The sequence below is a fragment of the Triturus cristatus genome, chromosome 1_1 (genome assembly GCF_964204655.1).
Source record: "Triturus cristatus chromosome 1_1, aTriCri1.1, whole genome shotgun sequence".
Lineage (NCBI taxonomy): Eukaryota > Metazoa > Chordata > Amphibia > Caudata > Salamandridae > Triturus > Triturus cristatus.
In genome coordinates this window covers 93,643,089-93,670,995 of record NC_140579.1, presented here as the reverse complement: position 1 = coordinate 93,670,995, position 27,907 = coordinate 93,643,089, and the positions used below count along the sequence as shown (strand labels likewise).

General features: G+C 51.8%; 1 protein-coding gene across 1 annotated transcript in view; it reads right to left on the bottom strand.

The window, feature by feature from the left end:
* LOC146869594 (uncharacterized) overlaps positions 1-27,907 on the bottom strand; it is a 243,168-nt gene that overhangs the window by 147,294 nt on the left and 67,967 nt on the right. The window contains exon 7 of the mRNA XM_085640151.1: positions 19,259-19,642. Coding sequence (XP_085496277.1) covers positions 19,259-19,642 — 384 coding nt within the window. The remainder of the gene's footprint in view (positions 1-19,258; positions 19,643-27,907) is intronic.

Here is a 27,907-nt window from a genome sequence, read left to right as displayed (position 1 = left end):
ACATGGCCATATGCAAATCAGTCTGACCCTGTGCCTCATGGGAACAGTCCAGCCTGAACTGCCAAGCCATGCCTTCCCTGGACCGGAAACAAGCTTCCTAGGACCGGTTTCTGGCATTTCAGCCGTCTTCAGCCAGGCTTGCTTGAATCCAGTGGCAAAGTGAGCAAGGGACTCACGTCTGAGCATACCCTGCCAACTTATGGCGAACAAAGCGGTACAAAAAGGGGGTGGTGATGGACGGAGCATCAGAACCAATCAAACACTCACACCCAGTCAACAGATCTGGGTTTGATCCATCACCGTTCTTTAGCCCACTCTGCCACCCCAGTTCAGACATGGCCATATGCAAATCAGTCTGACCCTGTGCCTCATGGGAACAGTCCAGCCCGAACTGCCAAGCCATGCCTTCCCTGGACCGGAAACAAGCTTCCTAGAACCGGTGTCTGGCATTTCAGCCGTCTTCAGCCAGGCTTGCTTGAATCCAGTGGCAAAGTGAGCAAGGGACTCACGTCTGAGCATACCCTGCCAACTTATGGCGAACAAAGCGGTACAAAAAGGGGGTGGTGATGGACGGAGCATCAGAACCAATCAAACACTCACACCCAGTCAACAGATCTGGGTTTGATCCATCACCGTTCTTTAGCCCACTCTGCCACCCCAGTTCAGACATGGCCATATGCAAATCAGTCTGACCCTGTGCCTCATGGGAACAGTCCAGCCCGAACTGCCAAGCCATGCCTTCCCTGGACCGGAAACAAGCTTCCTAGGACCGGTTCATGGCATTTCAGCCGTCTTCAGCCAGGCTTGCTTGAATCCAGTGGCAAAGTGAGCAAGGGACTCACGTCTGAGCATACCCTGCCAACTTATGGCGAACAAAGCGGTACAAAAGGGGGTGGTGATGGACGGAGCATCAGAACCAATCAAACACTCACACCCAGTCAACAGATCTGGGTTTAATCCATCACCGTTCTTTAGCCCACTCTGCCACCCCAGTTCAGACATGGCCATATGCAAATCAGTCTGACCCTGTGCCTCATGGCAACAGTCCAGCCCGAACTGCCAAGCCATGCCTTCCCTGGACCGGAAACAAGCTTCCTAGGACCGGTTTCTGGCATTTCAGTTGTCTTCAGCCAGGCTTGCTTGAATCCAGTGGCAAAGTGAGCAAGGGACTCACGTCTGAGCATACCCTGCCAACCCAGATCTGTTGACTGGGTGTGAGTGTTTGATTGGTTCTGATGCTCCGTCCATCACCACCCCCTATTTGTACCGCTTTGTTCGCCATAAGTTGGCAGGGTATGCTCAGACGTGAGTCCCTTGCTCACTTTGCCACTGGATTCAAGCAAGCCTGGCTGAAGACGGCTGAAATGCCAGAAACCGGTCCTAGGAAGCTTGTTTCCGGTCCAGGGAAGGCATGGCTTGGCAGTTCGGGCTGGACTGTTCCCATGAGGCACAGGGTCAGACTGATTTGCATATGGCCATGTCTGAACTGGGTTGCAGAGTGGGCTAAAGAACGGTGATGGATCAAACCCAGATCTGTTGACTGGGAGTGAGTGTTTGATTGGTTCTGATGCTCCGTCCATCACCACCCCCTTTTTGTACCGCTTTGTTCGCCATAAGTTGGCAGGGTATGCTCAGACGTGAGTCCCTTGCTCACTTTGACACTGGATTCAAGCAAGCCTGGCTGAAGACGGCTGAAATGCCAAAAACCGTTCCTAGGAAGCTTGTTTCCGGTCCAGGGAAGGCATGGCTTGGCAGTTCGGGCTGGACTGTTCCCATGAGGCACAGGGTCAGACTGATTAGCATATGGCCATGTCTGAACTGGGGTGGCAGAGTGGGCTAAAGAACGGTGATGGATCAAACCCAGATCTGTTGACTGGGTGTGAGTGTTTGATTGGTTCTGATGCTCCGTCCATCACCACCCCCTTTTTGTACGCTTTGTTCGCCATAAGTTGGCAGGGTATGCTCAGACGTGAGTCCCTTGCTCACTTTGCCACTGGATTCAAGCAAGCCTGGCTGAAGACGGCTGAAATGCAAGAATCCGGTCCTAGGAAGCTTGTTTCCGGTCCAGGGAAGGCATGGCTTGGCAGTTCGGGCTGGACTGTTCCCATGAGGCACAGGGTCAGACTGATTTGCATATGGCCATGTCTGAACTGGGGTGGCAGAGTGGGCTAAAGAACGGTGATGGATCAAACCCATATCTGTTGACTGGGTGTGAGTGTTTGATTGGTTCTGATGCTCCGTCCATCACCACCCCCTTTGGGTACCGCTTTGTTCGCCATAAGTTGGCAGGGTATGCTCAGACGTGAGTCCCTTGCTCACTTTGCCACTGGATTCAAGCAAGCCTGGCTGAAGACGGCTGAAATGCCAGAAACCGGTCCTAGGAATCTTGTTTCCGGTTCAGGGAAGGCATGGTTTGGCAGTTCGGGCTGGACTGTTCCCATGAGGCACAGGGTCAGACTGATTTGCATATGGCCATGTCTGAACTGGGGTGGCAGAGTGGGCTAAAGAACGGTGATGGATCAAACCCAGATCTGTTGACTGGGTGTGAGTGTTTGATTGGTTCTGATGCTCCGTCCATCACCACCCCCTTTTTGTACCGCTTTGTTCGCCATAAGTTGGCAGGGTATGCTCAGACGTGAGTCCCTTGCTCACTTTGCCACTGGATTCAAGCAAGCCTGGCTGAAGACGGCTGAAATGCCAGAAACCGGTCCTAGGAAGCTTGTTTCCGGTCCAGGGAAGGCATGGCTTGGCAGTTCGGGCTGGACTGTTCCCATGAGGCACAGGGTCAGACTGATTTGCATATGGCCATGTCTGAACTGGGGTGGCAGAGTGGGCTAAAGAACGGTGATGGATCAAACCCAGATCTGTTGACTGGGTGTGAGTGTTTGATTAGTTCTGATGCTCCGTCCATCACCACCCCCTTTTGTACCGCTTTGTTCGCCATAAGTTGGCAGGGTATGCTCAGACGTGAGTCCCTTGCTCACTTTGCCACTGGATTCAAGCAAGCCTGGCTGAAGACGGCTGAAATGCCAGAAACCGGTCCTAGGAAGCTTGTTTCCGGTCCAGGGAAGGCATGGCTTGGCAGTTCGGGCTGGACTGTTCCCATGAGGCACAGGGTCAGACTGATTTGCATATGGCCATGTCTGAATTGGGGTGGCAGAGTGGGCTAAAGAACGGTGATGGATTAAACCCAGATCTGTTGACTGGGTGTGAGTGTTTGATTGGTTCTGATGCTCCGTCCATCACCACCCCCTTTTTGTACCGCTTTGTTCGCCATAAGTTGGCAGGGTATGCTCAGACGTGAGTCCCTTGCTCACTTTGCCACTGGATTCAAGCAAGCCTGGCTGAAGACGGCTGAAATGCCAGAAACCGGTCCTAGGAAGCTTGTTTCCGGTCCAGGGAAGGCATGGCTTGGCAGTTCGGGCTGGACTGTTCCCATGAGGCACAGGGTCAGACTGATTTGCATATGGCCATGTCTGAACTGGGGTGGCAGAGTGGGCTACAGAACGGTGATGGATCAAACCCAGATCTGTTGACTGGGTGTGAGTGTCTGATTGGTTCTGATGCTCCGTCCATCACCACCCCCTTTTGTACCGCTTTGTTCGCCATAAGTTGGCAGGGTATGCTCAGACGTGAGTCCCTTGCTCACTTTGCCACTGGATTCAAGCAAGCCTGGCTGAAGACGGCTGAAATGCCAGAAACTGGTCCTAGGAAGCTTGTTTCCGGTCCAGGGGAAGGCATGGCTTGGCAGTTCGGGCTGGACTGTTCCCATGAGGCACAGGGTCAGACTGATTTGCATATGGCCATGTCTGAACTGGGGTGGCAGAGTGGGCTAAAGAACGGTGATGGATCAAACCCAGATCTGTTGACTGGGTGTGAGTGTTTGATTGGTTCTGATGCTCCGTCCATCACCACCCCCTTTTTGTACCGCTTTGTTCGCCATAAGTTGGCAGGGTATGCTCAGACGTGAGTCCCTTGCTCACTTTGCCACTGGATTCAAGCAAGCCTGGCTGAAGACGGCTGAAATGCCAGAAACCGGTCCTAGGAAGCTTGTTTCCGGTCCAGGGAAGGCATGGCTTGGCAGTTCGGGCTGGACTGTTCCCATGAGGCACAGGGTCAGACTGATTTGCATATGGCCATGTCTGAACTGGGGTGGCAGAGTGGGCTAAAGAACGGTGATGGATCAAACCCAGATCTGTTGACTGGGTGTGAGTGTTTGATTGGTTCTGATGCTCCGTCCATCACCACCCCCTTTTTGTACCGCTTTGTTCGCCATAAGTTGGCAGGGTATGCTCAGACGTGAGTCCCTTGCTCACTTTGCCACTGGATTCAAGCAAGCCTGGCTGAAGACGGCTGAAATGCCAGAAACCGGTCCTAGGAAGCTTGTTTCCGGTCCAGGGAAGGCATGGCTTGGCAGTTCGGGCTGGACTGTTCCCATGAGGCACAGGGTCAGACTGATTTGCATATGGCCATGTCTGAACTGGGGTGGCAGAGTGGGCTAAAGAACGGTGATGGATCAAACCCAGATCTGTTGACTGGGTGTGAGTGTTTGATTGGTTCTGATGCTCCGTCCATCACCACCCCCTTTGGGTACCGCTTTGTTCGCCATAAGTTGGCAGGGTATGCTCAGACGTGAGTCCCTTGCTCACTTTGCCACTGGATTCAAGCAAGCCTGGCTGAAGACGGCTGAAATGCCAGAAACCGGTCCTAGGAAGCTTGTTTCCGGTCCAGGGAAGGCATGGCTTGGCAGTTCGGGCTGGACTGTTCCCATGAGGCACAGGGTCAGACTGATTTGCATATGGCCATGTCTGAACTGGGGTGGCAGAGTGGGCTAAAGAACGGTGATGGATCAAACCCAGATCTGTTGACTGGGTGTGAGTGTTTGATTGATTCTGATGCTCCGTCCATCACCACCCCCTTTTTGTACCGCTTTGTTCGCCATAAGTTGGCAGGGTATGCTCAGACGTGAGTCCCTTGCTCACTTTGCCACTGGATTCAAGCAAACCTGGCTGAAGACGGCTGAAATGCCAGAAACCGGTCCTAGGAAGCTTGTTTCCGGTCCAGGGAAGGCATGGCTTGGCAGTTCGGGCTGGACTGTTCCCATGAGGCACAGGGTCAGACTGATTTGCATATGGCCATGTCTGAACTGGGGTGGCAGAGTGGGCTAAAGAACGGTGATGGATCAAACCCAGATCTGTTGACTGGGTGTGAGTGTTTGATTGGTTCTGATGCTCCGTCCATCACCATCCCCTTTTGTACCGCTTTGTTCGCCATAAGTTGGCAGGGTATGCTCAGACGTGAGTCCCTTGCTCACTTTGCCACTGGATTCAAGCAAGCCTGGCTGAAGACGGCTGAAATGCCAGAAACCGGTCCTAGGAAGCTTGTTTCCGGTCCAGGGAAGGCATGGCTTGGCAGTTCGGGCTGGACTGTTCCCATGAGGCACAGGGTCAGACTGATTTGCATATGGCCATGTCTGAACTGGGGTGGCAGAGTGGGCTAAAGAACGGTGATGGATCAAACCCAGATCTGTTGACTGGGTGTGAGTGTTTGATTGGTTCTGATGCTCCGTCCATCACCACCCCCTTTTTGTACCGCTTTGTTCGCCATAAGTTGGCAGGGTATGCTCAGACGTGAGTCCCTTGCTCACTTTGCCACTGGATTCAAGCAAACCTGGCTGAAGACGGCTGAAATGCCAGAAACCGGTCCTAGGAAGCTTGTTTCCGGTCCAGGGAAGGCATGGCTTGGCAGTTCGGGCTGGACTGTTCCCATGAGGCACAGGGTCAGACTGATTTGCATATGGCCATGTCTGAACTGGGGTGGCAGAGTGGGCTAAAGAACGGTGATGGATCAAACCCAGATCTGTTGACTGGGTGTGAGTGTTTGATTGGTTCTGATGCTCCGTCCATCACCACCCCCTTTTGTACCGCTTTGTTCGCCATAAGTTGGCAGGGTATGCTCAGACGTGAGTCCCTTGCTCACTTTGCCACTGGATTCAAGCAAGCCTGGCTGAAGACGGCTGAAATGCCAGAAACCGGTCCTAGGAAGCTTGTTTCCGGTCCAGGGAAGGCATGGCTTGGCAGTTCGGGCTGGACTGTTCCCATGAGGCACAGGGTCAGACTGATTTGCATATGGCCATGTCTGAATTGGGGTGGCAGAGTGGGCTAAAGAATGGTGATGGATTAAACCCAGATCTGTTGACTGGGTGTGAGTTTTTGATTGGTTCTGATGCTCCGTCCATCACAACCCCCTTTTGTACCGCTTTGTTCGCCATAAGTTGGCAGGGTATGCTCAGACGTGAGTCCCTTGCTCACTTTGCCACTGGATTCAAGCAAGCCTGGCTGAAGACGGCTGAAATGCCAGAAACCGGTCCTAGGAAGCTTGTTTCCGGTCCAGGGAAGGCATGGCTTGGCAGTTCGGGCTGGACTGTTCCCATGAGGCACAGGGTCAGACTGATTTGCATATGGCCATGTCTGAACTGGGGTGGCAGAGTGGGCTAAAGAACGGTGATGGATTAAACCCAGATCTGTTGACTGGGTGTGAGTGTTTGATTGGTTCTGATGCTCCGTCCATCACCACCCCCTTTTGTACCGCTTTGTTCGCCATAAATTGGCAGGGTATGCTCAGACGTGAGTCCCTTGCTCACTTTGCCACTGGATTCAAGCAAGCTTGGCTGAAGACGGCTGAAATGCCAGAAACCGGTCCTAGGAAGCTTCTTTCCGGTCCAGGGAAGGCATGGCTTGGCAGTTCGGGCTGGACTGTTCCCATGAGGCACAGGGTCAGACTGATTTGCATATGGCCATGTCTGAACTGGGGTGGCAGAGTGGGCTAAAGAACGGTGATGGATCAAACCCAGATCTGTTGACTGGGTGTGAGTGTTTGATTGGTTCTGATGCTCCGTCCATCACCACCCCCTTTTGTACCGCTTTGTTCGCCATAAGTTGGCAGGGTATGCTCAGACGTGAGTCCCTTGCTCACTTTGCCACTGGATTCAAGCAAGCCTGGCGGAAGACAGCTGAAATGCCAGAAACCGGTCCTAGGAAGCTTGTTTCCGGTCCAGGGAAGGCATGGCTTGGCAGTTCGGGCTGGACTGTTCCCATGAGGCACAGGGTCAAACTGATTTGCATATGGCCATGTCTGAACTGGGGTGGCAGAGTGGGCTAAAGAACGGTGATGGATCAAACCCAGATCTGTTGACTGGGTGTGAGTGTCTCATTGGTTCTGATGCTCCGTCCATCACCACCCCCTTTTGTACCGCTTTGTTCGCCATAAGTTGGCAGGGTATGCTCAGACGTGAGTCCCTTGCTCACTTTCCCACTGGATTCAAGCAAGCCTGGCTGAAGACGGCTGAAATGCCAGAAACCGGTCCTAGGAAGCTTGTTTCCGGTCCAGGGAAGGCATGGCTTGGCAGTTCGGGCTGGACTGTTCCCATAAGGCACAGGGTCAGACTGATTTGCATATGGCCATGTCTGAACTGGGGTGGCAGAGTGGGCTAAAGAACGGTGATGGATTAAACCCAGATCTGTTGACTGGGTGTGAGTGTTTGATTGGTTCTGATGCTCCGTCCATCACCACCCCCTTTTGTACCGCTTTGTTCGCCATAAGTTGGCAGGGTATGCTCAGACGTGAGTCCCTTGCTCACTTTGCCACTGGATTCAAGCAAGCCTGGCGGAAGACGGCTGAAATGCCAGAAACCGGTCCTAGGAAGCTTGTTTCCGGTCCAGGGAAGGCATGGCTTGGCAGTTCGGGCTGGACTGTTCCCATGAGGCACAGGGTCAGACTGATTTGCATATGGCCATGTCTGAACTGGGGTGGCAGAGTGGGCTAAAGAACGGTGATGGATTAAACCCAGATCTGTTGACTGGGTGTGAGTGTTTGATTGGTTCTGATGCTCCGTCCATCACCACCCCCTTTTGTACCGCTTTGTTCGCCATAAGTTGGCAGGGTATGCTCAGACGTGAGTCCCTTGCTCACTTTGCCACTGGATTCAAGCAAGCCTGGCTGAAGACGGCTGAAATGCCAGAAACCGGTCCTAGGAAGCTTGTTTCCGGTCCAGGGAAGGCATGGCTTGGCAGTTCGGGCTGGACTGTTCCCATGAGGCACAGGGTCAGACTGATTTGCATATGGCCATGTCTGAACTGGGGTGGCAGAGTGGGCTAAAGAACGGTGATGGATTAAACCCAGATCTGTTGACTGGGTGTGAGTGTTTGATTGGTTCTGATGCTCCGTCCATCACCACCCCCTTTTGTACCGCTTTGTTTGCCATAAGTTGGCAGGGTATGCTCAGACGTGAGTCCCTTGCTCACTTTGCCACTGGATTCAAGCAAGCCTGGCTGAAGACGGCTGAAATGCCAGAAACCGGTCCTAGGAAGCTTGTTTCCGGTCCAGGGAAGGCATGGCTTGGCAGTTCGGGCTGGACTGTTCCCATGAGGCACAGGGTCAGACTGATTTGCATATGGCCATGTCTGAATTGGGGTGGCAGAGTGGGCTAAAGAATGGTGATGGATTAAACCCAGATCTGTTGACTGGGTGTGAGTGTTTGATTGGTTCTGATGCTCCGTCCATCACAACCCCCTTTTGTACCGCTTTGTTCGCCATAAGTTGGCAGGGTATGCTCAGACGTGAGTCCCTTGCTCACTTTGCCACTGGATTCAAGCAAGCCTGGCTGAAGACGGCTGAAATGCCAGAAACCGGTCCTAGGAAGCTTGTTTCCGGTCCAGGGAAGGCATGGCTTGGCAGTTCGGGCTGGACTGTTCCCATGAGGCACAGGGTCAGACTGATTTGCATATGGCCATGTCTGAACTGGGGTGGCAGAGTGGGCTAAAGAACGGTGATGGATTAAACCCAGATCTGTTGACTGGGTGTGAGTGTTTGATTGGTTCTGATGCTCTGTCCATCACCACCCCCTTTTGTACCGCTTTGTTTGCCATACGTTGGCAGGGTATGCTCAGACGTGAGTCCCTTGCTCACTTTGCCACTGGATTCAAGCAAGCTTGGCTGAAGACGGCTGAAATGCCAGAAACCGGTCCTAGGAAGCTTCTTTCCGGTCCAGGGAAGGCATGGCTTGGCAGTTCGGGCTGGACTGTTCCCATAAGGCACAGGGTCAGACTGATTTGCATATGGCCATGTCTGAACTGGGGTGGCAGAGTGGGCTAAAGAACGGTGATGGATCAAACCCAGATCTGTTGACTGGGTGTGAGTGTTTGATTGGTTCTGATGCTCCGTCCATCACCACCCCCTTTTGTACCGCTTTGTTCACCATAAGTTGGCAGGGTATGCTCAGACGTGAGTCCCTTGCTCACTTTGCCACTGGATTCAAGCAAGCCTGGCTGAAGACGGCTGAAATGCCAGAAACCGGTCCTAGGAAGCTTGTTTCCGGTCCAGGGAAGGCATGGCTTGGCAGTTCGGGCTGGACTGTTCCCATGAGGCACAGGGTCAGACTGATTTGCATATGGCCATGTCTGAACTGGGGTGGCAGAGTGGGCTAAAGAACGGTGATGGATCAAACCCAGATCTGTTGACTGGGTGTGAGTGTTTGATTGGTTCTGATGCTCCGTCCATCACCACCCCCTTTTGTACCGCTTTGTTCACCATAAGTTGGCAGGGTATGCTCAGACGTGAGTCCCTTGCTCACTTTGCCACTGGATTCAAGCAAGCCTGGCTGAAGACGGCTGAAATGCCAGAAACCGGTCCTAGGAAGCTTGTTTCCGGTCCAGGGAAGGCATGGCTTGGCAGTTCGGGCTGGACTGTTCCCATGAGGCACAGGGTCAGACTGATTTGCATATGGCCATGTCTGAACTGGGGTGGCAGAGTGGGCTAAAGAACGGTGATGGATCAAACCCAGATCTGTTGACTGGGTGTGAGTGTTTGATTGGTTCTGATGCTCCGTCCATCACCACCCCCTTTTTGTACCGCTTTGTTCGCCATAAGTTGGCAGGGTATGCTCAGACGTGAGTCCCTTGCTCACTTTGCCACTGGATTCAAGCAAACCTGGCTGAAGACGGCTGAAATGCCAGAAACCGGTCCTAGGAAGCTTGTTTCCGGTCCAGGGAAGGCATGGCTTGGCAGTTCGGGCTGGACTGTTCCCATGAGGCACAGGGTCAGACTGATTTGCATATGGCCATGTCTGAACTGGGGTGGCAGAGTGGGCTAAAGAACGGTGATGGATCAAACCCAGATCTGTTGACTGGGTGTGAGTGTTTGATTGGTTCTGATGCTCCGTCCATCACCACCCCCTTTTGTACCGCTTTGTTCGCCATAAGTTGGCAGGGTATGCTCAGACGTGAGTCCCTTGCTCACTTTGCCACTGGATTCAAGCAAGCCTGGCTGAAGACGGCTGAAATGCCAGAAACCGGTCCTAGGAAGCTTGTTTCCGGTCCAGGGAAGGCATGGCTTGGCAGTTCGGGCTGGACTGTTCCCATGAGGCACAGGGTCAGACTGATTTGCATATGGCCATGTCTGAATTGGGGTGGCAGAGTGGGCTAAAGAATGGTGATGGATTAAACCCAGATCTGTTGACTGGGTGTGAGTTTTTGATTGGTTCTGATGCTCCGTCCATCACAACCCCCTTTTGTACCGCTTTGTTCGCCATAAGTTGGCAGGGTATGCTCAGACGTGAGTCCCTTGCTCACTTTGCCACTGGATTCAAGCAAGCCTGGCTGAAGACGGCTGAAATGCCAGAAACCGGTCCTAGGAAGCTTGTTTCCGGTCCAGGGAAGGCATGGCTTGGCAGTTCGGGCTGGACTGTTCCCATGAGGCACAGGGTCAGACTGATTTGCATATGGCCATGTCTGAACTGGGGTGGCAGAGTGGGCTAAAGAACGGTGATGGATTAAACCCAGATCTGTTGACTGGGTGTGAGTGTTTGATTGGTTCTGATGCTCTGTCCATCACCACCCCCTTTTGTACCGCTTTGTTTGCCATAAGTTGGCAGGGTATGCTCAGACGTGAGTCCCTTGCTCACTTTGCCACTGGATTCAAGCAAGCTTGGCTGAAGACGGCTGAAATGCCAGAAACCGGTCCTAGGAAGCTTCTTTCCGGTCCAGGGAAGGCATGGCTTGGCAGTTCGGGCTGGACTGTTCCCATAAGGCACAGGGTCAGACTGATTTGCATATGGCCATGTCTGAACTGGGGTGGCAGAGTGGGCTAAAGAACGGTGATGGATCAAACCCAGATCTGTTGACTGGGTGTGAGTGTTTGATTGGTTCTGATGCTCCGTCCATCACCACCCCCTTTTGTACCGCTTTGTTCACCATAAGTTGGCAGGGTATGCTCAGACGTGAGTCCCTTGCTCACTTTGCCACTGGATTCAAGCAAGCCTGGCTGAAGACGGCTGAAATGCCAGAAACCGGTCCTAGGAAGCTTGTTTCCGGTCCAGGGAAGGCATGGCTTGGCAGTTCGGGCTGGACTGTTCCCATGAGGCACAGGGTCAGACTGATTTGCATATGGCCATGTCTGAACTGGGGTGGCAGAGTGGGCTAAAGAACGGTGATGGATCAAACCCAGATCTGTTGACTGGGTGTGAGTGTTTGATTGGTTCTGATGCTCCGTCCATCACCACCCCCTTTGGGTACCGCTTTGTTCGCCATAAGTTGGCAGGGTATGCTCAGACGTGAGTCCCTTGCTCACTTTGCCACTGGATTCAAGCAAGCCTGGCTGAAGACGGCTGAAATGCCAGAAACCGGTCCTAGGAAGCTTGTTTCCGGTCCAGGGAAGGCATGGCTTGGCAGTTCGGGCTGGACTGTTCCCATGAGGCACAGGGTCAGACTGATTTGCATATGGCCATGTCTGAACTGGGGTGGCAGAGTGGGCTAAAGAACGGTGATGGATCAAACCCAGATCTGTTGACTGGGTGTGAGTGTTTGATTGGTTCTGATGCTCCGTCCATCACCACCCCCTTTTGTACCGCTTTGTTCGCCATAAATTGGCAGGGTATGCTCAGACGTGAGTCCCTTGCTCACTTTGCCACTGGATTCAAGCAAGCCTGGCTGAAGACGGCTGAAATGCCAGAAACCGGTCCTAGGAAGCTTGTTTCCGGTCCAGGGAAGGCATGGCTTGGCAGTTCGGGCTGGACTGTTCCCATGAGGCACAGGGTCAGACTGATTTGCATATGGCCATGTCTGAACTGGGGTGGCAGAGTGGGCTAAAGAACGGTGATGGATCAAACCCAGATCTGTTGACTGGGTGTGAGTGTTTGATTGGTTCTGATGCTCCATCCATCACCACCCCCTTTTTGTACCGCTTTGTTCGCCATAAGTTGGCAGGGTATGCTCAGACGTGAGTCCCTTGCTCACTTTGCCACTGGATTCAAGCAAGCCTGGCGGAAGACAGCTGAAATGCCAGAAACCGGTCCTAGGAAGCTTGTTTCCGGTCCAGGGAAGGCATGGCTTGGCAGTTCGGGCTGGACTGTTCCCATGAGGCACAGGGTCAAACTGATTTGCATATGGCCATGTCTGAACTGGGGTGGCAGAGTGGGCTAAAGAACGGTGATGGATCAAACCCAGATCTGTTGACTGGGTGTGAGTGTCTCATTGGTTCTGATGCTCCGTCCATCACCACCCCCTTTTGTACCGCTTTGTTCGCCATAAGTTGGCAGGGTATGCTCAGACGTGAGTCCCTTGCTCACTTTCCCACTGGATTCAAGCAAGCCTGGCTGAAGACGGCTGAAATGCCAGAAACCGGTCCTAGGAAGCTTGTTTCCGGTCCAGGGAAGGCATGGCTTGGCAGTTCGGGCTGGACTGTTCCCATAAGGCACAGGGTCAGACTGATTTGCATATGGCCATGTCTGAACTGGGGTGGCAGAGTGGGCTAAAGAACGGTGATGGATTAAACCCAGATCTGTTGACTGGGTGTGAGTGTTTGATTGGTTCTGATGCTCCGTCCATCACCACCCCCTTTTGTACCGCTTTGTTCGCCATAAGTTGGCAGGGTATGCTCAGACGTGAGTCCCTTGCTCACTTTGCCACTGGATTCAAGCAAGCCTGGCGGAAGACGGCTGAAATGCCAGAAACCGGTCCTAGGAAGCTTGTTTCCGGTCCAGGGAAGGCATGGCTTGGCAGTTCGGGCTGGACTGTTCCCATGAGGCACAGGGTCAGACTGATTTGCATATGGCCATGTCTGAACTGGGGTGGCAGAGTGGGCTAAAGAACGGTGATGGATTAAACCCAGATCTGTTGACTGGGTGTGAGTGTTTGATTGGTTCTGATGCTCCGTCCATCACCACCCCCTTTTGTACCGCTTTGTTCGCCATAAGTTGGCAGGGTATGCTCAGACGTGAGTCCCTTGCTCACTTTGCCACTGGATTCAAGCAAGCCTGGCTGAAGACGGCTGAAATGCCAGAAACCGGTCCTAGGAAGCTTGTTTCCGGTCCAGGGAAGGCATGGCTTGGCAGTTCGGGCTGGACTGTTCCCATGAGGCACAGGGTCAGACTGATTTGCATATGGCCATGTCTGAACTGGGGTGGCAGAGTGGGCTAAAGAACGGTGATGGATTAAACCCAGATCTGTTGACTGGGTGTGAGTGTTTGATTGGTTCTGATGCTCCGTCCATCACCACCCCCTTTTGTACCGCTTTGTTTGCCATAAGTTGGCAGGGTATGCTCAGACGTGAGTCCCTTGCTCACTTTGCCACTGGATTCAAGCAAGCCTGGCTGAAGACGGCTGAAATGCCAGAAACTGGTCCTAGGAAGCTTGTTTCCGGTCCAGGGAAGGCATGGCTTGGCAGTTCGGGCTGGACTGTTCCCATGAGGCACAGGGTCAGACTGATTTGCATATGGCCATGTCTGAACTGGGGTGGCAGAGTGGGCTAAAGAACGGTGATGGATTACACCCAGATCTGTTGACTGGGTGTGAGTGTTTGATTGGTTCTGATGCTCTGTCCATCACCACCCCCTTTTGTACCGCTTTGTTCGCCATAAGTTGGCAGGGTATGCTCAGACGTGAGTCCCTTGCTCACTTTGCCACTGGATTCAAGCAAGCCTGGCTGAAGACGGCTGAAATGCCAGAAACCGGTCCTAGGAAGCTTGTTTCCGGTCCAGGGAAGGCATGGCTTGGCAGTTCGGCTGGACTGTTCCCATGAGGCACAGGGTCAGACTGATTTGCATATGGCCATGTCTGAACTGGGGTGGCAGAGTGGGCTAAAGAGCGGCGACGGATTAAACCCAGATCTGTTGACTGGGTGTGAGTGTTTGATTGGTTCTGATGCTCCGTCCATCACCACCCCCTTTTGTACCACTACAACCATGAAGAGCACCCACTCAGGAGCCCTCACGGGCCCCTGCCCTCCACACATCTTCCACAGAGCCGCAGTAGCCATTGCGCCCCAGCTACAATGCACCATCAACACCACTTTTGAATCCGGCACTTTCCCTGATGACTGGAAACGCGCAGAAGTCAAGACCCTCCTCAAGAAACCCTCCGCAGACCTGAAGGACCTGAAGAACTACCGACCCATATTCCTCCTTCCCTTCGCAGGCAAAGTCACAGAGAAGATTGTCAACATCCAGCTGACCAACTTAATTGAAGAGAACTCCATCCTCGACCCCTCCCAATCCGGATTCCGCAGCAACCACAGCACCGAGACCACACTCCTCACCACCACTGACGACATCGCACGCTCCTCGACCAAGGCCACCCCGCAGCCCTCATCCTACTCGACTTCTCCGCAGCCTTCCACACCGTCTCCCACTGCACCCTCTCAACCAGACTCCACGACGCCGGAATACAGGGGACCACCCTCGACTGGCTCTGCTCCTTCCTCGCCAGCAGAACCCAAAGGATCAGACTCCCGCTTTTCCTCTCTGAACCCACAGAGATCAACTGCGGAGTACCACAAGGATCTTCTCTCAGTGCCATGGTCTTCAACATGTACATGGCCCCCCTCGCCGCCATTGTCAGACGTTGCAGCTTGAATGAGCACCAGCTGTCTGAAACTCAACTCGGAGAAGACAGAAGTCCTAGTCCTCGGACCCTCCCCCTCTGCATGGGACAACTCCTGGTGGCCCTCTGCCGTCGGCAACCCCCCACCCACACGGACCATGCCCGAAGCCTCAGCATCATACTCAATTCCTCCCTCACCATGACCCAACAGATCAATGCCGTTGCCCCCACCTGCTTCTACACCCTCCGCGAGACCTTCAAGTGGATCCCCCCCCCCGAGGCCAGAAAGAGAGTCACCCACGCACTCATAACAAGCAGACTGGACTACAGAAATGTCCTCAACGCCAAAATCAACAAATCCCTGCTACGCAAACTCCAGACCAACCAGAACACCGCGGCCAGACTCGTCCTTGGCATCCCACGACATGAGCACATCACCCAACACCTGCGAGACCTCCACTGGCTCCCCTTCGAGAAGAGAGTAACCTTCAAGCTACTCCCCCACGCCTACAAATCCCTCCACAACAGCGGCCCCAAATTCCTCAATGAAAGAGTCTCCTACCATGTACCCAAAAGGAACCCTCGCTCCGCCGACCTCGCCCTAGCAGAAACCCCGCGCATCCACCAAGCCAGAAGTGGAAGAGCCTTCTCCTACATCGCGGCCAAAGCCTAGAATGAGCTCCCAGTCAACATCAGACACTCCCCAACTCTACACACCTTCAGGAGGAGCCTCAAGACCTGGCTCTTCGGCTGGACCATAGCTGTCCCCCCCCCGCGCCCAGCGCCTTTAAACTCCCTGATTGTTGAATAAACAAAGTAGGCTTATGCAATAAGAGGGCAGGGTTCTAACAAAATGCAGAGCCTGGGGAATAATGTCCATTTGACCGTCCCTTCTACCGGCCCTGTCTCTGCCTGTTATGACTTATCTCCAAAATGCTTTGTATGATTCAAAAGGTGGGTCCTGGGTATAGGGAACATACCTAACCTTTACATGCCAGCTTTTGATGAAAGACCATCACCCTCTGTTGCAAGATGTGGGTGCTCCATGCAGGGTGTCGCATGTTTCAGATCAGAACCCATTAGAATGAATTTCCCCACGTTTGGTGCTGTACAGGTAAGACATCCATGACCTCATCTTCTACTATGAACTCAAGAACCTCCGGTCACTGCCGGGTCTTCTAAATGCGTCCCAAGTAAAAGCATAGGCTGATAATCCAGATTGTATATTTACTTTTCCTACATCACCTCACAGGGGCAGGCACTCTCAGCTTCAACCAACATGCAACTCTAAATCCTCTTCGCCAGGCTTTTGTCAAACTTTTACTCTCTATTTTAAGTTGTGGCACACATTGTGTACCTCAGTTATTGCAGATGCCAAGGCTTATTCCCCCTCTTCTCATCACCCCCGCTCTCTGCAGCAGTCTCATACGGTTTGTCCTCTTGACATCGTACTCTGCTTTCAGTTTTTAACACTTTGAACAGCTAATTGTAAATGAAATGAAATGAAATTAAATTAAATATTTATAAAGCGCGCGGATACTCGCAAGGAGTGTCCCGGCGCTGATCTCGAGACAGAAACCTCATGTAGAATCACCCCACCAGTAGTTATTGTTAGAACAGCAACGTTTTAAGTTGTTTCCTGAAAGACAGCAAGGTCCTGAGCTTGCTTCAGATATAGAGGTAATTTATTCCACAAACACGCCGCTTGAACCTGGATTGACCTTCCTCCAATCCGAGATTTTGTGATCTTAGGAATCACCATGAGTGATTGCTTAGAGGATCTAAGGACCCGTTGAGGCAGGTAACATTGGATCCTGTTCCTCAGGTATACTGCACCCGTATCATGGAAGGCCCGATAAGCAAGCACTAAGGCCTTAAACTGAACCCTCTTTCTCACCGGGAGCCAATGTAGAGCCTTCAGGTGAGGTGACATACGTGTTCTGGTGTTTACCATAAGAATAGCTCTGGCCGCAGCGTTCTGCACAACCTGCAGCCAATTGAGCAAATACTCAGGCAGCCCCAGATACAAGATGTTCACGTAGTCCAGCCTAGATGTAATCAAGGCTTGCACAACGATCTTATGGGATTCCATCAGGAGGAGAGGAAGACAATTCTTTACCATTCTTAAGCCAAAGCAGGTGCCAGCGACCGCTTGAATTTGGGCCTTCATCGCAAGACTCGAGTCCAGCTTGACTCCTAGATTTTTAACCATACTGACTGGGGCCGAAGACGGGGACATATCGCTGGGTCACCATACATTCCAGTCCACATTAGGGGAACAGCCGAAAAAAATGATTTCGGATTTTGCTGAATTACATTTGATCTGGTTCTGTCGCAGCCAAGCGAAGACCTCAGTTAGACATTCCTTTATCTCCCACCCGTGAAAGCTCGCTCCTTTATCTCAAGTGAACAGGAGTTGCGTATCGTCGGCATAGGAAATAATCTTTGCTCCATGCCACAATGCCAAATGAGCAAGGGGGACCATATATATATTAAAAAGGGTGGGGCTCAAGACGGAGCCCTGCGGGACCCCTACTTGCATTGAGGTAATAGTAGCTGAAAATTGCGGAGACCAGATTTCCTGTTGCCGCTCCGAAAGGAAGGAAGCAAACCAATTGTACACCGTGCCCCCAACACCGCACTCTGCCAACCTATGCAGAAGCCGGTCATGGGGCACGGTGTCAAAGGCCGCGGAAAGATCCAGCAATATTAAGACAGCGCTACCCCCTTTGTCCATTTGAGCTTTAATAGTTTCAGAGACCTCCAATAGGGCTGTTTCTGTACTAAGAGTGGCTCTGAAGCCCGACTGGCTGTCATGAAGCACATGGTTAACTTCCATAAAGCCTGTTAGCACGGAGTTCTCCAAGACCTTCGAATAGAAAGGCAACAAGGAAATTGGCCTGTAGTTGGATGCGATCGCAGGATCTGCTGAGGGTTTTTTCAACAGAGGAATAATTTTGGCCCTTTTCCAACAACTGGGTACTGTTCCATGTCCAAGAGATGAATTAAGAACTGAATTGACTGCCGGGTTTAGAGGTTCCGCAATCTTCTTCAGAATACTTGCTGGGCAAGGGTCGGACGGAGAGCCTGACTTCAGGGTGGTCATAATATCCAAAGATTTTTCTAGGGAGATGGGAGGAAATAGGGAGAGTGCATAGCTCGACCCCGGTGGCAAGACACCCAATGACGTATCCACTTCAGGTGTACCCGTAGGGGCAAACGATTGTTGGATCAGATGGATCTTGTAGTGGAAAAAACATGCCATCTGATGGACCCAACTAAGGGTAGGAGTAAAAACCTTGCTTACAGCACTGGGAGATGTAAAATCTTTAACAATTTTAAATATTTGTTTACTTTTATTTTTAAGGTAAAGAATTTTTTCTTTTCAACCCGGACATCGTTATAATAGGCTTTCAAAGCTTACTTATAAATAGCTCGGTCCGTGGAATTATACTTGGTACGCCAGACTCTCTTTAGGCGTTTGAAGGCACTTCTGCTTTCCCTAAGTGTCACTGTAAACCACGGTGCAAAAGCACGGTTGCTTGTGGCTTTCCGCGTTTTATAAGGAGCCAATACCCTAACCTGATCTTCAAGCCATTGCTCTAGACCAGGAGCGTCAATATCTGGAATTCCACTAACGGGAATCGGGTGCTTCCCCAGGGCACTCTCTAGACTGTCAGGCGTAACCTGATTAAAAGATCTAAAAATAGAAGGATGGAGCATCTCCCTGTGTTGAGCTTGAGCTGCAAACTTTGGAAATTTAAAGCTCAGGAGAAAGTGATCCGACCATACCAATGGTTGGGGAGCCTCTGTTTCTGTACTCACGCTGGAGAATACTTGGTCTAATGTATGACCCTTTACATGAGTAGGACGGTGAATATACGGGGCCAGGCCTAGGATCGCTAGAGATTCCCGCAGCCGAATAGCCTCAGGGTCAGAGGGAACATCCATATGGACATTAAAGTCTCCTAACAGGAGACAGTGCCTGTATTTAACTGAGATGGATGATGTGACTTGGGTGAGCGACTCAGTAAACGCGCCCACCAGACCAGGTGGCCTATCCACAAAATGCCCGCAATCGATTGGTGATCCGATATAGTAATCACAAAACAGAGGCTTTCCGCCTCGGCGATATCCTGAGCCGGAAGAATAGAACAGTTCCCCGCAATTCCCACTGCAGAGAGCCTCAATTCAATTCCCCCCAAACAGCTAATTGTACAACAGCCGTAGACAAACTGGCAAGTAGATAAGTTACTAACAAAAGTTAAGCTTCCATCAGATAAATAGGATGAAAAATAGTCAGCAGCTTTTAAAGGTGATTAACAGGTTGCTGTGGCCATCATTACTGAAAAAGGAATCAATGTATCAACATAACTAGGTATTACCTGTGGTCCTTGAAGTCCTTGGGGCCCGGGAGGACCTCGCACCCCTGCTGAGCCTGGGGGGCCCCGGGGGCCCTCATCCCCCAATTTCCCCTCTGGTCCCTTTGGTCCAATGGAGCCCGGAGGTCCTGGTTGTCCAGGAATTCCCTGAGACCCTTCAGGGCCCTGATAGCCTCGCATTCCTGGGTGACCCATGGGCCCTTGGGGCCCTTCAGGCCCCTCAGATCCATCAGCTCCTGGAGGGCCCGGAAATCCTGGAAGGCCGGGATGTCCTGGGGGCCCCTGAAGCCCTTCGGGTCCACGTGGCCCAGCGAATCCTGGTGGTCCTGGGTTGCCTGGTGGGCCTTCTGGTCCCGGGAAGCCAGACATTCTCAAGTCTCCATCCATCTAAAATAAAAGTAGACGCACAGTAAGATAACAGTCAGCACATGTATGACAGAAGGGCAAGGCATGTTGATATATCATGCTCTGGGCACCAAACCTTGCCATGAGGTAGAACCTTAAATGCAATGTGTATCATTTATCTATCTATTTAACAGTTTTCTGTGGTGTTGCTGTGCAATACAGGCATTAACATACGCAAGACATCTGTGTGAGTGATTGCAGATGGGAGGCACCAGGGATTATCTTTTATCATCGGATTATGGAGAAAAGAGGAGAAGGAGGAGGAGATCTTTATAAAAGCAGTGACAGAGGGAGAAAGCAGGGATAAAAAAGTACTGGCAGGAGGGAGAAAAAGAAGTTGGTAGTGTGGGTGGTGGAAAAAAGGTATGAGTTGGAATATAGTCAGCAGTGGTGGCGGGCAGGCTCCTAAATAAAACTTTAGCCCCCTTGCACTTACTTGTTTTTTTTTGTTTTTTTTTAAATAAAAACAAATTACCATAATTTAGGAGTAACAAATACTGAGGATGCAGCTGAAAGGTAATGTGTTAAACCAATGAAATCTGAGAATTACATTTGAATTATGTGGTAACTGTGACAGAAGTCAAAAAAAGGAGAAAAACATATGGCAAAACTACGAATTTGTGACTTGTTCAAAAGAGTTGGTTTTACAGCAATGTCTTGAATGGTAGGAGATCTGGTTGCATTCTTAGTAGAGGTGGGACAGTCGCAGAGGCGGGTTACAGCTCTAGAGAACGGTTGCTTCATTGCTAGAATCTTTTTAACTGCAGGAACCCCGATGAAGGATCCTTGCTCCCAGTGCTGTACTAAACTCCCCCCTCACACACTTGAGCAGTTTACGCGGGGACTGCCACTGGGCCCAAATGGTTTGGGGATCAGGGTCCCATTACAACGTCAGTTTGATGTTTATGGGCCGTGTGCAGGTCTGCAGACAAAGCGCTCCTACATAATACTGTTGGGGAATAACATGACAGGGAGGCGTGGGGGGTGGACTGACATGCACAGCAAAGTATACAGAGAAGTGATGAAAACAAGAAAAAAGGCAGAGAGAGGGTCACGTGGGAAAATTGAGCATGAGAGAAAATGGCACGAAATTAAAAGCAAAGTTGTGAGACAAAAGTTGGGTAGATAGAAAGAGTGAAAATGAGGTGGAGGAGATAGGAAGGTTGAAAGGAAGGATAGAAATGTGAAAGGGAATAAGGGAGAAATGTTGAAATGCAGGATGGAAGGGACCGGCGGGACTCTGACCGGAGCCAACGAGCCTGAACAGCCCACTGACCCAGAGTCGCCCCCCAATCGGACGCACTGGCATCCGTCGTCAACACCAACGGAGGCGGCAGGCGAATCCACATTCCCTTGGAGAGATTGGAGGAATCCAGCCTCCACTGGAGAGCGGACACAACCTCCAGAGACACCGGCACAGAGAGAGCATAGTCCCGAACCGGAAACGGCACCCAACGTTGAAGATGCAACAGCAGAGGTCAAAGATGAACCCTGGCCCAGGGCACTGTGAAGACAGTAGCAGCCATATGACCCTGAACCTCGAGCCACTGAAGGAGGGGAGCCGCAGCCTGGGACAACAACCTCCGCAACAGGCACTGAAGTCGCAGAAGCCAGGAATCCGGAAGGAACACCTTGCCCAGGACCAAATCGAAGACGGCCCCTATGAAAGACCTCTGAGTTGCAGGAAGTAGCTGGCATTTCGGAAAGTTCACAAGAAACCCATGCTGCTCTAGCATATGGATGGTCAAAGACAGGTGCTGAGACAGGACCTTGGGGGAAGGAGCCTGGAGCAGCCAATCGTCCAGGTAAGGGAACACGGTCACACCCAGGAGGTGAAGATGGGCCACCAAGGGAGCCACCACCTTGGTGAACACGCGGGGAGCAGACCGGAGACCAAACGGAAGGACACAGAACTGCCAATGATGACACTCCAGGCAGAAGCGCAGGAACATCTGATCCTCCAGAGCCACAGGCACATGAAGATAAGCGTCCTGGAGATCCAGCGTAGCAAACACCCAGCCGGCCTGAATCAAAGGTATCACCCGTTGCAAGGTCTCCATCTTGAATGGGATCTTCTGGACAAACAAGTTCAGACTCCGGAGATTGATGACAATCTGAAATCCGCCCGTGACCTTCAGAACAAGAAAGACAATCGAGGGAACGGGCACAATCACCTTCTTCAAGAGCAAAGTGCGAACACCGTCCACCAAAGACTGACGTCGAGACTGGTTCAAGGGCGTCGGAGTCCGCACCACGCCCGAGGGAGGAGGAAGGGACAGAAACTCAATCCGATACCCCCATACCAGGACATCCAGCACCCACTGATCGGAGGTCGTCAGATGCCAAGCAGGAAGGAACAACCGCAACCTCCCACCAACCTCGGGCGTAACACCAGCATGACCAACCTCCGGGGCGGCATAGTCAGGAACGCTGCGGCCCCTGTCCAGCATCACGGGGAGGCTTCTTCTGGAACTTCCGCGGGAAACCCCTACCAGCACCTCTCGGGCCCTTAAAGGAGGACTGCTGAAACCTGGAAGGCTGACGAAAGGTCTTGGCATGAGAGAAAGAAAAATCCTTACGAGAAGGCTGTCGGCGGAAGGAAAAGGAATGCTTGCGCTCTTTGAACACCTTATGAAGCTTATCCTCAAGAGCGTCCCCAAAGAGACAAGGGCCAGTAAAGGGCAAACGCAAAGCCATGGACCTCTGCGCGGCATCCGTATTCCAACTATTCAGTAACAAATTCCGAAGAGCAGCAATAGAGGAACCACAGGACAAGGCAGAAGCACGCACAGAATCGAAGGCAATGTCCAAGAGGAATTCGGCCTGACGTTCCATGGATTCCAGCAAGTCCGGGCAACTGCCCCCCTCCTGCATCGTGGAAAGCAAAGTCTTAAAGTCAGTCAACAGTGATTGAGCGACATAAGCCCCATAGACACCAGAATGGATAACAAGGTGAGAACCAGCATAAGACTTCCTCAACGCAGAGTCAATCTTCTTATCCACACCATCACATAGAATGTTATCATCCCCCATAGAAAGACGACCAACCAAACTGGCGACAATGGAATCCACATGCACCGACTCAGGAAACGATTCCTCCATTTCCTGTAAAGGATATAGTTTCGACATGAAGCGCGGCATCATAATGTGATCCGGATCCTTCCATTCTTTCAAGAGGACATCCATCACAAAGGGATGGAATAGAAGAGAAGTAGTAACAGGCTTCCGAAATTGTGGCAAAACAGCATCCGAGGAAGTACTGGCCACAGCATCATCAGGAAACCCCATGTTCTCACACACATGAGAAAGAAGGTCAGGCAACAACTCCTTGGAAACATATTTACCTTTCAGATCCAGCGCCCCCAAGGAAGCGTCATCAGAAGAATCGGAAGAAGAAATGTCCGAATATAGGGCAACACCCCCACCAGAACGACTCCCAGCCGACTTCTTGGAGGACTTCAGGTCAGACAAAGTCTCCAAAATCAGGCGCTTCAATCTGCCGTCATCCAACCTGGCTCGCTTCACCGCAGGGGCAGAATCCCCACTGTCAGCAGGGGAAGAGGAAGAGGAAACAGGAGACACATGCTTTCGCTTTTTGTGATGCTTCCCCATCATGAACACCAAAGACAGGACCCAGCGCACACAACCAACATAGGCAGGAACAGACCAAAATGCGACCCCCCTCTACTTTAAATAAAAACAAGCCGGAAACCGCCCACAATCAACCGCCAAGGGAAAACAGCTGAGCAGAAACCAAAAGTGGCGAGTGCGAGTGGCTGGCTGTGAAGTTCACGGTATTTCTTGCTGCTTGAACGTTTACTTGCTATTTTGCACATAGCGGCTTGTGCCTCTTTTAACCTTTTAAAATATTAGCATTTTCTGCAATACTGTACTGTGTGTAAATATCTCACCTTGTGGTCGCTGCTGAAGCCTGGTTCGCCGGTCTATACCACCTCGGACCTGGTGAGTGGCGGCCATCTTTGAGTTTGCGCTCTAGTCGCGCTACAGGCGCCCATGTTACAAAAACACGCCCTGAAGCGACCGCGCAGCGGACGGGCGCAGCGGGCGCGCCGATGGCGCGCCAAAGGCGCGCCAAAGGCAAGCCCGTCTGCGCCCGTCCGTGCTCGTGCCGGGCTCAGGGCGAAGACCCCTGCTTCCACACAAGGAGCACGTTTATCCTACGCTAGGGAGACTCTCCTACGGCTCAATCCCGCCACCGACCTATTGCCCTGCCCTAGATTCTCCCCCTTGACACCAGCTGACACGTTGCCCCATTATTGTGGGAACTGCTCTGGTGAACTGCCATTTATTCTTGCTGCACCCATCAAAACTCTCTCTCATGGCTGCTTAAGATCCGAGCCACTTATAAAGGCATCTCCTCTCAAGTGTCTCCTGGTTAATGCCCGGTCGCTAGTGAAGCATAGCCTAGAATGCTCCATCCTGATTGAAGATCAGGATGTCAAAATGGCTTTTATTACCGAAGCTTGGACTGACAATACGTCTGGTCCAGATTTGGTTAAAGCCTCGCCTCCTGACTTTCTTAGTTATAGTCTGGACCGCCCTCTGAGAAGAGGAGGAGGTCTGGCAGTGATCTATCACAAAAGCCTCAGCCCTACTTTTGAGGACGCCTCCAACAGTTCCTGTGAAGCACTCTCAATTAATGTGCGGTTTGGCCCCCATGATTCTCTTAAAGTGATGCTCCTTTACCGCCCCCCAGGCTCCAAAGTGGCCTTTCTAGACTCGATAGGCCTTTTGTTGGAAGATGGCCTCTGTGCCAACTCCTTCACCGCCTTATGCGATTTTAATTTTCATTTAAATGATTCATCGGATCACGATACGACCCGACTGGTGGACACATTGAGTGCCGTTGACCTTCACCAACTAGTATCTGGTCCCACTCACAGGGCCGGCCATACCCTGGATGGGATCTTCACTAACTCACCCTGTCTTTCTATCTCGGCCACCCTGTCTTTACCCTGGACCGACCACTCGGCTATTCTCTTTGAGATTGCCCAGTCAACCCCTCATCAAGCCCTTCGAACTCCCAGAGACAGGTTAGCCATCCGGGCCTGGAAAAACATCAATCCATCTAATCTTAATGAAATACTGACTAACTCAGTCCCGGATCTAACGCCTAGTATAGAGGATGCCTCTGCAGCCTATACTGACTGGATTAAATCAGCCTGTTGCCTCCTCGCACCGGTCAAATGGTGCATCCCCAAACGTAGAACTCCATCTGCCCCTTGGTTCTCGCAGAGCCTTCAAAAGCTCAAATCAGAATGTAAACGCTTGGAGCGTCTATGGAGGAACGCCTACAACTCCATCAATAAAGACAGGTATAGATCCCGCCTCCTTGATTACAAAAACTCATTGCTCACTGAGAAAAAGGCCTTTTTTTCCAAAAAGATTATTGAAGCCAAATCTTCTGCTAAACAACTTTTTAAAACTGTCACTACCCTGCTTGCCCCCCCCCCCAAACCCGGGCAGTAGCCTGGAGCTTTGCAATGATCTTGCACAATTTTTTCTGTCAAAAGTTGATGCCATCATTTCTTCTTTCAACATGCCCTCAGGACCCCCCACTGATATTAGCACCAATGTGATACCGTCTATCAACCTCCCCACCTTTGATAATTTTTCGTCGCTGTCTAATCAGGTGGTAGTCAATTTGCTGCTGGGATGCAATTCTGGTTCCCCGAATGACCCTTGCCCTGCCTCTATAATCAAAATGGCCCCAGATACCATCGCCAACACTCTCACTCCACTTCTTAATCAGATTCTGGCTACTGGACAATACCCCTTGTCATAGAAGACCGCTTCAATTCCACCTCTCCTAAAAAAAAACAACCTTGATCCAAAAGACCCTAACAGCTACAGACCTATTTCCCATCTTCCCCTGCCGGCCAAGGTACTGGAGAAGGCGATGAACTCGCAGCTCAGTCTTTTTCTGGACTCCAACGTTCTGTTGGACCACTCCCAATATGGGTTCCGGGCCGGGCACAGCACTGAAACGGCTCTGCTGAAAGCTACCGAAGAGATAAGGGAAGCCGTCGACCAGGGAGGTTCAGCTATTTTGATCTTACTGGACCTGTCGGCGGCCTTCGATACGGTTCACCATGCTGTTTTAACAGAGCGTCTCTCAGAGGTCGGCATACACGGCACCGCCCTTACCCTCCTTAAGTCCTTCCTGTCCAACAGAACTCAAAACGTGGACATGGGCACCTTCTCCCCTAAATCATTTGTTCTTCCCTGTGGAGTGCCTCAGGGGTCCTCGCTGAGCCCGACGCTCTTTAATGTTTATGTTAAACCTCTGGGACCCCTTATCCGATCCTTCGGCCTTAGGCCTACCTCCTACGCCGATGACACCCAGATCGTGATTTCCCTTAATAAGGGGACGGAAGTAATTAAAGCCTCTACCTGTCAAAACTGCATGTCTGCTATCACCAGCTGGATGGCGGCCAACTGTTTAAAGCTCTATGCGGGCAAAACAGAGGTCATCCTGTTCGGGAACAGTCCCTGTCTCTGGTCCCCAGCCTGGTGGCCCAGCGATCTGGACTCTCCCCCCCCTCCCGCCCTGAAAGTCAAAGACTTGGGGGTGATAGTAGATAATAAACTCTCTTTTGAGAAACAGGTTAACAAAGTCACATCCACATGCTTTTTAACCATTAGGACGCTGAGAAAAATAAAGCCCTATCTGACCACCGACAGCTTCAGGTCTGTGGTTTCTGCCCTAGCTCTGTCCCATCTGGATTACTGTAATAGCCTTTTTCTCACGGTTTACAATAAACATCCTAACAAACTCCAGATGGCTCAGAATGCGGCAGCCAGGCTGCTAACGAATACCCCCAAATTTGTGTCCGTTAGTGAAGGACTACGAGATTTGCATTGGCTTCCTATGAAGCAGCGGGTTCTTTTTAAATCTCTCTGCATAGCTCATAAAGCTCTTCATGGAACCGGTCCTCTTGACCTGAGAAATCGTATCCAATGGTTCCCGGGAGAACTCTTCGCTCCAGTGATGCCAAATTGGCATTAGTAACCAGGGCCAAAAAGTCAAACTGGGGTGGGAGGAGCTTTGTACGCAAGGCGGCCCGTGCCTGGAACGAACTCCCTCTATTTCTTAGGTCAACCTCCGATCTGCTCTCTTTTAGAAGAAGTCTAAAGACCTGGCTTTTCTCAGTTTAGACTTCCCATTCGCTCCTGGTTATAGTTTGTCATGACCCCTCCAGACTTTCTTCTACAGCACCAGGACACCTGCGGGTATTAGAGCGCTCTATAAGTTGGCATAACATAACATAACATAACAAAAGCAAGGCCAGAGGGGGCGTGGCCAATCCCTAAACAACAAAACACCACCCATCACGGCCACCGAAGGCTGAAAACTCGTCAAGCCCCAGCGCGAAGGGCACAGAGCACTATGGAGCAGCAGAGCACCCGGAGCCCACCCGGGCGCACCACATCGGCAGTGGCACATAAGTAAGCAGAACGGAGCACTCGGAACCCAACCCGAGTGCTCCTAAAGTACTACAGCACACGGAGCGCCCAGACCCCACCTTGGGCGCTCCATAAAGGCTGCGCCAGAGCGGCCCGGAAAACAGCACAGCGGAGCACTCGAGGCCAAACCAGAGTGCACCTAAAAAGAAGCAGCCGCACACGGAGAGCCCGGACCCCACCCCGGGCGCTCCGTAAAGTCCGCGTCCGAGCGGTGAAATTTTAATTGTAGAAACTCCGGGGATTGAACACGTAAAGTTGAGAGCACGAGTCCCAGCCCCTAACCATTAGGCCACAGTGTCTCTTGCAGAAATGACTCACAGAAAGGACATCCGAACGATCGGCGGGCTCAAGGCTCCTGGAAAAACTTGAGAAACCACAGTCTTTCGCTCCCAAGGATGGCAGAAAAAAAGAGAACACAAGGCCCCAATGGAGGCGCAGCAGGGAAGGACTCACCCGACAACAGGACCCCAGGAAACCAGCGCAGTCCAGCAGAACCAGTAACCAGGAACCTGAAGGAGTCCAGGAAGCCAAGCAGCCCGAATCAAGTAGCTCCCACGAAGGCCCATGAGCACCCCCAGAGCCCAGCAGAGGAGGAAACTACAGGACAACATGAAGCAGGTAAGTGACCAGCACCTACCCCAGCGTTCCCGTCAGGTCCACTGACAGGAAACAAAACAGGATGTGCTTTCTATTGGCTATGTACTTATAGCCCCTGGCAGGAGGGTGGGTGGAGCCTAAAAGTGTTTCCTGTTTTGTTTC